Raw genomic sequence first — 12264 nt, 5'->3', positions numbered from 1 at the left:
ATGGATCATTAGTAAAATGTACTGTACTTTTTATGGATGCAACTTGTAAAACGAGGGCTCTGGTTTTATAATTTGAAGAACAATCCCTCAGAAATTAAGTAATAGTATGTGAATATTGTGTGAATATGAAGCAGGAGCCAAGTAAATGTTTCTACTCTATGTAGATTATGTATACTGTTAGGTTTTAACATAAAGGGAAAAGCTCTAGGTATAAATTCAGCTCATGTTCTTGTGAAATTAACACATATTTCATAGGCATATGGGAAACACTGATATAAACCACTTTTTGTTCTATGTCTGTGTTTGAGAGAAAGAAAGAGAGTTCTATAATACAGTAACATGGCATTGGAAAACAAGATATTGTATTTCATTGCTTTTAATCAGAGTTGTGATTTATTATTAAATCACAGGTCAACTCACTGATCTATATTATCCAATACTTGGACATATTTGTACAAATATACAGTGGTACTTAAAGATACGAACTTAATTGGTGCCGGGAGGAGGTTCGTAAGGTGAAAAGTTCGCAAGACGAAACATTGTTTCCCATAGGAATCAATGGAAAAGCAATTAATGCGTGCAAGCCCAAAACTCAGAAACCGGGAAGCCGGCCGCCACCACCAAAGGAGGCTTGAGCCTCCCTTTGCCCCACGCTGCTTCGCCCTGCCTGTTGTCCTGGGTGAAGTGCTGGGGGGAGGGAGTCAGGAAGGTCCTCCTGCTCCCCCCCCAGCCAAAAATACAAAGACAGGCAGGGCGGAGCAGCGTGGAGCAAAGGGAGGCTGAAACCGCCGGCGGCTTCAGCTTCCCATTGCTCCACGGGAGCGGCAGACCGCCTTTGTATTTTTGGCTGGGGGGGGGGAAGCAGGAGGCGCAGGATCGGGCCGGCGGCGGGCGCGCCGCGAGGTAGCAGGTCAGCATCCTGGGCGGCTGGGCGGCGGGCGAGGAGGCACGGCCGAGTGGACCTGGCTCCGGTTCCGGCTAGACCTCCAGCGAGGATGGGGCGGGTAGTGGGCGCGGCGGCAGCAGTAGCGGCGAGGGTGCGTCCGATTCGGGGCTGCCGGCCCCCGACGCAGTAGGGAACATCGGCGCGGGAGGCAGGAGAGGACCGGGCGACTGGAGCAGCAGCGCGGCTTCTTTTTGCCTGGGAGGGAAGGTGAAATGCCGGCGGCTCTAGCAGCTGCTACGAGCGGCATTTCACTTTCCCTCCCTTGCAAAAAGGCCGGCATTCTGGGATGATGGGGCCGGACTTCCCAGGCGGAAGGCGTGCCCCTCTCCCCGGCATCTTTTTGCCTGGGAGGGTATGTGAAATGCCGCTCGTATGGCAGGTTTCCAAAGCCTCCACGACACTTTTGCCTAAATTAAAAAGCAACCAATCGGAACGGCTGGAAGGGGGGGCCTCGCGCCCTGAGCAAGTCATCCCTGGCCTGTCAATCACTCAGCGGGTAGCCAATCAGCGGGGGCCCTCGCGCTCGACTTCCTTGTGTATTTGGGGTAGTGTGGTGGTGGTGTGCGTGCGCGCTCGGCTGAGGGTAAACATTCGGCAGTCTCTGCTCTGCGAGGGAGGGACGCGCGAGAGAGCTGTCAGAGGGAGAGAAAGAGAGAGCGAGGAGGAGGAGGAGGGGGAGGAGGAGAGCAGGCAGCGGCGGCACACCAGCAGCGGCAACGAGGGGAAGAGCATTACCGAGCCAAGCCGCCGGAGCAACGAACCTGGTAGCCAACTTTCCCCGCTGGAGTTTAGCGGCTTAAAGGATACCTCCTATGCGCGCACCGCCACCGCACATCTCTTCTCGCCCGGGCAATTTCCAAACCTTCCCTCCTCACAAGCAGCTGGACCGCCGCCTCACCTTCTCCCTTCCCGCCCACCCCAATTAGAAGGGGGTCAGAAACCGTAAAACTTTTTTCTCCCCCCCCCCGGTTTGTTTTGTTTGGAAGAAAAAAAGGAAGAATTAACCATCCGCGATTCCTCCCCCCCTCCCCCCCGTGTGAAAAAAGGAGGAGAAAAGAGGCAACCCTCCCCACGAGCCAAAAGAGCTGAGGGGGAAACATGTCTTCTCCAGACTCTCGCAAAAAGGTTGCCGGAGGACTCCTGTTTCCAAGGGACCCAGGCGCTTCGGCCGGATGTCCACTTTGAGCTATGCGGTCTCCTCCTCAAGCTTCGCCTCAGCCGCCAGCCATGCCAGAAGTTTTCTCAAGTTTTCTTCCGCCTGGGAAGTCCGGCCCCATCATCCCAGAATGCCGGCATCTTTTTGTCTGGGAGGGAGAGTGAAATGCCCGCGGCTCTAGCAGCTGCTACGAGCGGCATTTCACTTTCCCTCCCAGGCAAAAAGATGCCGGGGAGAGGGGCACGCCTTCCGCCTGGGAAGTCCTGCCCCATCATCCCAGAATGCCGGCATCTTTTTGCCTGGGAGGGAAAGTGAAATGCCCGCGGCTCTAGCAGCTGCTACGAGCGGCATTTCACTTTCCCTCCCAGGCAAAAAGATGCCGGGGAGAGGGGCACGCCTTCCACCTGGGAAGTCCGGCCCCATCATCCCAGAATGCCGGCATCTTTTTGCCTGGGAGGGAAAGTGAAATGCCGCTCGTAGCAGCTGCTAGAGCCACCGGCATTTCACTTTCCCTCCCAGGCAAAAAGGCTGGCATTCTGGGATGATGAGGCAGGACTTCCCAGGCGGAAGGCGTGCCCCTCTCCCCGGCATCTTTTTGCCTGGGAGGGAAGGTGAAATGCCGGCGGCTCTAGCAGCTGCTACGAGAGGCATTTCACAGCCGGGCTGGGGGGCTTCCCAGCAACCTCCCGAACCCCGAACTTCCGGGTTTGGGGTTAGGGGGTGCTGGGAAGCCCCCCAGCCTGGCTGTCACCTTTTAAAACAGCCGGGCAGCTTTCCAGGAGCCTCCCGAAGCCGAATGCCAAACCTGAACTTCCGCGTTTGGTTTCGGGAGGCTCCTAGAAAGCCGTGCGGCTATTTTAAAAGGTGACCGCCGGGCTGGGGGGCTTCCCAGCCCCCCCGAACCCCAAACTTTTGCCGAACTTCCGGGTTTGGGGGGGTGCTGGGAAGCCCCCCAGCCCGGCAGTCACCTTTTAAAACAGACGGGCGGCTTCCCAGGAGCCTCTGAACGCCGAACCCAGAAGTTCGGGTTTGGGGTTCGTAACTCGAAAAACGTTCGTAAGAAGAGGCAAATTTTTTCTGAACCCCGGGTTCGTATCACGAGTTGTTCGTAAGACGAGGGGTTCGTATCTTGAGGTACCACTGTATCTCTTTTCTGTTCTGTTTTCCAAGAATCACTTTTACATATAATTTCTTACAGGTAATAAACATTGCCCAAGATATACACAATATAGGGAAATAGTTTATAATAATATTTAATTACTGTTTTTTACCACTTGGTATAATGTTTTTTCTAGTTTACAGTATAAAAATCTTTCAGAAAAAATAGGTGATTAATTTAAGATCACAGTTCTGCTTCCATAAGCATGCTCTGCAGAATGTAAAATGGTTGTGCCTTAATGCTTTTACACTTATTATAGCAGGTGAATAATTAAATATTAAATATTGTGCCTGCTTTTTATGGTTTATAGAAAGATATGTGAGCATTTCTTTCTACTAAAACTCCCATTTTAAATTTTGAATGTGGGCTTGGACGGTCCTGGCAGATTTGTTCCTGAAAAAAGAAATTAATTGTACTAGATCAAAAATGGAATAATGAGTCTGGAAAAAACAGGGTGATTTTACAGACGCTCATTTGATATATATTTTGGGTTCCTTGATTTTTAGAAATCTCACGTAGCATTAATTAATAATCTGTTGATTTCTAAGGCACAATTTACACAATCATTGTGCATTTCCCCAGGGAGTTCTTCTTGCAATAAAAAAGCCTTACTGATTTTTTTTTTAAAAATCTCTTGTTTGTTTATGAATTATATATTCATATATTAATGCTTTTCTATTGAGTATATATATATATATATATATTCATATTTTAATACTTTTCTACTGATCATCCATGTAAATAAAATGAATGAATAAAGTTCTGGTTAAAGAAGAAAACACTAGAACAACCTATTTACAACTAAGCATTGTATATAATTCTAAACTTGTGGAATTATTCCAATGAACACAGACTAAGACTTGTAGCCCCATCAAATAGTATAACTATCCATATTTCTGCAGTTTTTAATAAAAAGATGATAGCTTGCTCAATCATACACCTTGCATTTATCCCTAAATGCTTCTCAAAACACATTGAAATTCTTGAATGTGTAATGCTTGAAATTCTGAGGCTCTCATCCAAAACTATAGCTTGCAAATGTTCTGTAGAACACCACACAATTTTATGTCCTCTAGATTTACATAATTCTAGTGATCATTCTTTAACAATGATATGTGGTTCAAACTAAATATACTTTAAAAAAGTATGGCAATTTTTGTATTCTCTCGGAATATCTCATATAAGAAGACAATGAAAGATAATGGGATACTTACTGCAAAAAAGATTTGTAGACCACTGTGAGCCACTTCTATATATTGATATTCAAGAACGCAACCTGACACAGTGATGTAGCGATGGTCTTCTGGGGCCCAATCTGGGGCTGGAGTCACAGATGTCACTGCGCAGCCTGGGCCATTTTCCATCCACCAAGACCGGTGCATTGAAATATTGAAGGTCAGAATAAGATCTGTTTCCTGTCAAAGGAAAAAAATCAATAAGCCATCAGCTGAAGTTTATTTCGAACAATGGTTTTTACTTTAAAAAAAAATTAAAATGATCTTCACTCAGTTTTAAAATTAAATTTTGTAACTAGACGTGCAATTTGTAATCTCCGTTTTTATGATATCATTCAGCTTCTCCAAATAAGAGAGAGATGATTCTGTCTCCTGTATATCCAGTGACAACAAAGACTGGCGAGAGAAGGCCACAATCAGCTTAAAGAAGCAACCTGTGAAAAGGAATTCAAGTGTTCAGTCAAGCAAGAAAATTAAACCTTTTGTGTGAAATGGCTGCTCAGAATCCAATCATTCCCACATATTGTTTTTGCAGTTCCATTAATTTTTATTATCAATATTGAACTACCTAATGAAGATTTTTGAAACCGAAGATACTAAGGAAGAGAAACATCAGAAAAATAGCAAGGGGGAAGTCACTGAACACAAAGGCAACCATTGATGGTCATCTCAAGTTTGCCAAACTTTGGGAGGAATGTTCAACGGGCAGACGAGTCAAAAATGAAATATTGGGACTTTGTAAACGTTACATTTGATGGAGGAGAATCATTGTATTGGTTGGTTACGACCTTTAAAGCCCTACATGGCATTGGACCAGAGTACCTCCGGAACAGCCTGCTACCGCACGAATCCCAGCAACCAATAAGGTCCCACAGAGTTGGCCTTTTCCGGGTCCCGTTGACTAAACAATGTCGTTTGGCGGGCCCCAGGGGAAGAGCCTTCTCTGTGGTGGCTCCGGCCCTCTGGAATCAACTCCCCCTGGAGATTAGAACTGCCCCCACCCTCCTTGCCTTTTGTAAACTACTCAAGACTCACTTATACCACCAGGCATGGGGGAGTTGAGACACATTTCCCCCAGGCTTTTTTATATTTTGTTTTATGTTTGGTATGAATGTGTAGTTTGGTTTTTTAAATATGATAGGGTTTTATATGCTTTTTTAATATTAGATTTGTTCTACTATAATATTGTTTTTATTATTGTTGTGAGCCGCCCCGAGTCTTTGGAGAGGGGCGGCATACAAATCTAATAAATAATAATAATAATAATAATAATAATAATAATAATAATAATTATTATTATTATTATTATTATTATTATTATTATTATTATTATTCCACAATAAGAACTTGATATTAAGTGTTGAATATGAAGGGGGTATGGTTTGGAGAGGGGCGGAATATAAATCCAATAAATAAATCCAATAAACAAACAAACATGATTGTTAAATGAGTTTGGCTTCCCCACTGACTTTGCTTGTCAGAAGGTTGCAAAAGGGTTAGCCGTAAATATGAGTCAGCTGCCAAGCATCTGAATATTGATCATGTGACTGTGGGGATGATGCTATGGTTGAAAGTATGAAAAATGGTTACCGGTCATTTTTTCCAGTGCCATTGTAACTATGAACTGTCACTAAACGAACTGCTGTGAGTCAAGGATTTTGCATTTTGTGGCCTCAGTATTGGGTTACTTACCATCAATGAGATAAGCAGAAATTTTTGCTTTGCATCTGCCATCCATCCCTTAGCACAAAACGTGGTATGTATCATGTTTTGGAATGGCCAAATGAATGTTAGACTGAAACCAAACTGACATGTTGTGGCATTATCTGACTTCACTAGGAATCCTTCAGATATTCCTGAAGTCAGCCTGAAGAAATGAGCCAAAATGCCTACATAAGAACATAGGAGTGGATTACCAAATGGAGGAAGCATTTGGTTGCAGTTATTGCCACTGATATTACTTGAAAATTACTGTTTCATCCTTGAAAGTCTGTAGAGATTTTCAGTCATCCAGGTCATGGCTGTCGCAAAGGTGCTTTTTCAGGAAGCAACTGGACTTTCTTTTTTTCTTTGAAGACTTTTCGCTTTTCATTCAAGAAGCTTCTTCAGCTCTGACAGGATAGTGGGGAATGAAAGGATTTATATTCCTTGCAGGCAGTTGGTCATCTGCATCCTTTTAGAGGATCATTGAAGCATTTGGAGGTTTATCTATGTTCTCAGGGTCACCCGAATAGTGCTCCTGGTTCCTGTATGTTGTAGTTAGCTCTGGCCCAGCTTCTGCCCCAAGGAATGTGCAGGTGGATGTGGGGGAAACATCCACATGCCGCAGGCCTGTTTTGCTCCCGATGGAATCTGCAGACGAAGTCTCCTCTGACCAAAGAAGCGTGAGTGACAGGGAAGAGGGAGTTTGGCAGACAGCCCAGGAGGAGATCAATCATCTGTATCATCCTTGGATTCTGAACAAGAATTAATGACACATCCACGCATGCGTAGAGTGATGCATAGGAGACAACAACTGAAGGATTATTACAAGAGAAAATGAGGCCACCTGTGGTTGGGTGGGGCTGCTGTAATTAGTGCTACAGATAAAAGTGCAACCTGGTGTTTTAGCCTCATGGCAGTTTATCTGATTCATTGTTTTGTCAAGATCGTGGTTTTTTTGCTGTTCAAGATTGTGTGTGGACTCTCTGGACTTTAGAATTGGACTCAATTTCCCAGTTATTGGGTGAGCAATTGGATTGCATTTAACCTGTGCCTTGTGTGTACCAGAAAATCCCTTTGACATTTAAAAAGGGAGCTGTTTCTGTTTTTCTGTTTATAAAAACTTTTGGGTTTTCCTTTTATCGTGTGGTGTGTGTCTTCCTGGACTAATTACCCTGTAATTACGGGCGGTTGAAACACGCCAGCAGAACAGTGTAATCTGCAATTTTTTCTCTGGAAATCCATTCTACTCCCAGACCATTCAAAGGGTGTTCATCCCAAATTGTATAGCTAAAGGTCTGTAGAAATAAAAGTCTGTTTCATCACTGTTGGAATTTTGAATGATCTTTAATAAGGGAGCTGCTAAACAAGGACTATCTGTACTACATTGGCATTAAATTATCTATGTATGTATGAATAATTTACAGTAGATTTAGTGGTGAATTTTAATGTGATCATTTTTGCAGGTGACACCAGGTTATTCAGGATTATCCCATCAAATTGTTGAATGGGAAATGAATGGCCAAAGTAGTTCACTATAAATCTAAAGGTAAAACACTGAACTTTTGGAGTTAACTGACTGACCAGAAAAAAGACCTTGAGGTCATACCGTAAGGTGATGAAAATTCCAATTTATTCCATGCTAGGCATCATGCTGGTGTGGTGAGTATATTTTGGCTACAGTGTATTACTGTATACTGTTTTATTGGGGGAGGGTGGTGGTGGTAAATACACTTTTAGAGATCACAACCACTTTTAGAGATCACAACCACTGAGAAAACTATGCTTCTCAACAGATTTCACAAAAATGAAATTATGAAGACTACTTCATTTTACCTCTCATTATTTTTGGTTACAATCAGTCAAACTCTTTTAATTTTATATGCCACAACTAATTCAATAATGTGTAACTAATGCTGTTGCCTTTTAACTGAAATAAACATTTGGCAGAATGATGTCTAAATATGATTGGTATTCAGGTTGATATATATTCCCTTTCAAGACACTTAAAGGCAGAATGAAAAAACCCCTCCCCTTGTTCTTTTCCTTAAAATCCACAAAATAAAAATATTTTATTTATTTGTTTGTTTATTTTATTGGATTTATCTACCGCCCAACTCCAGCAGGACTCTGGGCAGATTACAGTCATGAACATAACGATCAACAGTATAAAACAAACAAGAGTAATAAATACAATAAAATGGTATAAATACATTATAACCCTAAAAAGCCATACAAACTCTCACTCATTGATGGTCCCAGGCCCGCTGGAAAAGCCAGATCTTGACAGTTTTGCTGAAGACCGGTAGGGTGGGGATAATACAGATCTCCGGAAGGAGTTGGTTCCAAAGCAACGGAGCTGTCACTGAGAAGGCCCTTCCCTGACGTCCCGCCAGTCAACATTGTTTGGCGGATGGGACCTGGAGAAGGCCGACTCTGTGGGCCCTTATTAGTCATAGGGAAGTATGAGATAGAAGGCAGTTCTGTAAAGAATTTTGTCCTAAGCCATGTAGGGCTTTAAAGGTAATAACCAACACCTTGAATAACCACTATGGCTTGCATGGCTGCATTTTGAACAAGCTGAAGTTTCCAAATGTTTTATCTCAGAAGAGGGGAAGCAAAAATCAAATCTACTGTAACTACTGAATTCCTGGCCCACTTCATATGCTGTTCTAGAGGCTTAACAAGGTAGAAGGCTAACTGCTAGTTATGGTGATAAGTATAGAAAAATAAAATAAAAGAAATATAGGTTGGATAGGATATTAGATTAGAATAGATTTATTGGATTTATATGCCGCCCCTCTCCGCAGACTCGGGGCGGCTCACAACAATAGCAAAAAAGACAGTACATAGTGACAAATCCAATGCCCACCAATCCAATTACAATTTTAAGTTAAGAAATTCATAAAACAATCCCAATATATATAAAAAACAAGCACACAATCAATCAAACAGCAAAACAACATGGGCAAGGGGGAGATGTTTTAGTTCCCCCATGCCTGACGGCAGAGGTGGGTTTTAAGGAGTTTACGAAAGGCAAGGAGGATGGGGGCAATCCTAATCTCAGGGGGGAGCTGGTTCTAGAGGGTCGGAGCCACCACAGAGAAGGCTCTTCCCCTGGGTCCCGCCAGACGACATTGTTTAGTCAACGGGACCCGAAGAAGGCCGACTCTGTGGGACCTAACCTGTCACTGGGATTCGTGCGGCAGAAGGCGGTCCCGAAGATATTCTGGTCCGGTGCCATGAAGGGCTTTATAGGTCATAACCAACACTTTGAATTGTGACCGGAAACTGATCGGCAACCAATGCGACTGGGAGTGTTGGAGTAATATGGGCATACTTAGATAGGCCCATAATTGCTCTCGCAGCTGCATTCTGCACGATCTGAAGTTTACGAACACTTTTCAAAGGTAGCCCCATGTAGAGAGCGTTACAGTAGTCGAGCCTCGAGGTGATGAAGGCATGAGTGACTGTGAGCAATGACTCCTGGTCCAGATAGGGCCGCAACTGGCACACCAGGCGAACCTGAGCAAACATCCCCCTCGCCACAGCTGAAAGGTGTTTCTCTATTGTGAGCTATGGATCGAGGAGGACACCCAAGTTGCGGACCCTCTCTGAGGGGGTCAATAATTCTCCCCCCCCAGAGTAATGGATGGACAGATAGAATTGTCCTTGGGAGGCAAAACCCACAGCCACTCCGTCTTGTCTGGGTTGAGTTTGAGTTTGTTGACACCCATCCAGGCCCCAACAGCCTCCAGGCACTGGCACATCACTTCCACTGCTTCGTTGACTGGACATGGGGTGAAGATGTATAACTGGGTATCATCGGCATATTGATGATACCTCATCCCATGCCGTTGGATGATCTCACCCAGCAGTTTCATGTAGATATTAAATAGCAGGGGGGAGAGGACCGACCCCTGAAGCACCCCACAAGGGAGAGACCTCGAGGTCAACCTCTGACCCCCCACTAACACCGACTGCGACCGACCAGAGAGGTAGGAGGAGAACCACTCCCAACCCCTCCAGCCGGCGCAGAAGGATACCATGGTCGATGGTATCGAAAGCCGCTGAGAGGTCAAGGAGCACAGGACAGAGGACAAGCCCCTGTCCCGGGCCCGCCAGAGATCATCCATCAACGTGACCAAAGCAGTTTCCGTGCTGTAGCCGGGCCTGAATCCAGACTGTTGAGGACCTAGATAATCTTCCAAGGACCGCTGGAGTTGAAGTGCCACCACCTTCTCAACAACCTTCCCCATAAAGGGAAGGTTGGAGACTGGACAGTAGTTATTAAGCACGGCTGGGTCCAGGGAAGGCTTCTTGAGGAGGAGCCGGAAAGGGCTCCAGAACTTTCATGAAGTCAATCCAATTTCTATATGATTGTAAGATTTAATGCAGTTCCGCAGTGTTATAGGGCAGTTGTATGCATATCTACTAAGATATTAGTCCTATACCTAACCAAGGTGTGGGGTCCACTCTTAATAGTCTGAGAAGAGATATGATTCAACAGCTGAGTAAAGAAAAACTGTCACAAACAGTGCTACTCTTAAATTATCTACCCCTATTATCTAAACAAAATCGAAATACACCAAACATGGTCATTGTCTGCTTGGCTCCATGCATTTTCCATCTGGGGCAGTTTATATGTGATATATCTTAACAACCAAGATGGCCAATTACTCTGTGGCGTAATCCCTTTTATAAATAATTGATTAAGAGTAAAATAAATAATTTATAGAGGCTATGAGGATATTAACCATAAAATGTGTGCCACAGAAATCTACTATAGTGCTTGAGTTCTTTAGGTCTGACTTAGAGCTCAGCCTTACTGAGACTCAAAGTTGCGAATGGGAAGTTCTTAAGAATGAGGGCAAATATACGTATCCCGGGATAATGTTGCAAGATTGAATCTGGGTCGGTCACCGGAACCAGAGTTTACTTTTCTGAGCTTTGGAACTGGTGTTGGAGTCCATCTTCAGTTCTTAAGAAGGTCTTTATAAAAAATATGTCCTTTCATTGAGCATATAATTTTCACTCTAGAGAGAGGAAAAACCCTAACAGACATAGAATGATGCCTCACCTAAAGAATGATGAGAATTTAACACTTGCCCTTCATTGCATTAGGACAAAAAGGAAGTTATTTGTATCCTTCATACGAAACAACTCCCTGTCAGTGAAGGGTTTTTGGCAATAGAATAAATAAGAGGTTAGGCAGTATCACTGCTATTCATGTCATAGCTGATGGTGTGGTTGTAGCTGTCCCCACAAAGGAAGAGCAGCATGATTGGATCCTGTAGGAAGGGAGAATGTTAAATTAACCCAGATAAGATCCCGTTTAAGATGAATGAAGTTAGGCATCTAAGACATACATTTTCATCAAAAAGCATTAAGGCAAACAATAGTAAAGTTCAAGCTATAGTGAATTATTGCATTACAAGATAAACAAAGGTTAACAGAGAATTTGGGGGATGGTCAGATTTAACTGATAGCAACCTCTGCTTGATAAGGCCACATGGTGCAATGGTTTTGGGGATATGACAATACATTGACATTTCCAAAAACTAAACTGGACAACAAAGATCTTGTTTCCTGAATACTTTGGGGTGTATTTTTGGCTGCGAATCACAAAAATAATCTGTAATTTAACCTATCATGGATCATTTTATGGACATTTTCTGTTTTTGATATTTCTTTTTATATAATGTACGCTCTAAGCAGTGATGGGCTACCAACATTTTTACTACCACAGTGTGGGCGTGGGTTATGCATTTTGTTTCAATATCTCTCCGTGCAAATTGGGTGTTCTGGGGTGGAGCTCCAAATTTTGCTACCAGAACTGCATTCCTGACCATTCCCATAGGAACCCATCACTGGTTCTATGTTTAGAAATTTAACGAAGTTTATTCATTTTAATATTACTAATTACTAATACCAACTAGAATAGTGTCTCCTTACTGAGTCTTCAGTGTTCAGTTTCAAGGTTGTCTTTTCACACAATTGCAAATGTGTGACCTGTTGGGCATGCTGAACACATGAAAGATATATACAAAACATGGAATTGCTGTTG

At 43.8% G+C, this 12264-nt stretch overlaps 1 protein-coding gene across 2 annotated transcripts in view; it reads right to left on the bottom strand.

Annotated features, from left to right (window-relative positions):
- The window catches only part of NKAIN2 (sodium/potassium transporting ATPase interacting 2), a 373202-nt gene that overhangs the window by 154120 nt on the left and 206818 nt on the right, over window positions 1-12264 (bottom strand). For both annotated transcript variants that reach the window (XM_070733467.1, XM_070733468.1), the window contains one exon: window positions 4476-4676. In XM_070733467.1, the coding sequence (XP_070589568.1) occupies window positions 4476-4676 (201 nt within the window). The remainder of the gene's footprint in view (window positions 1-4475; window positions 4677-12264) is intronic.

Source organism: Erythrolamprus reginae, chromosome 1, assembly GCF_031021105.1.
Source record: "Erythrolamprus reginae isolate rEryReg1 chromosome 1, rEryReg1.hap1, whole genome shotgun sequence".
NCBI classification, from domain to species: domain Eukaryota; kingdom Metazoa; phylum Chordata; class Lepidosauria; order Squamata; family Dipsadidae; genus Erythrolamprus; species Erythrolamprus reginae.
Note: the sequence above shows the minus strand (reverse complement) of the source record. Positions and strands in the feature narration are given on the sequence as shown.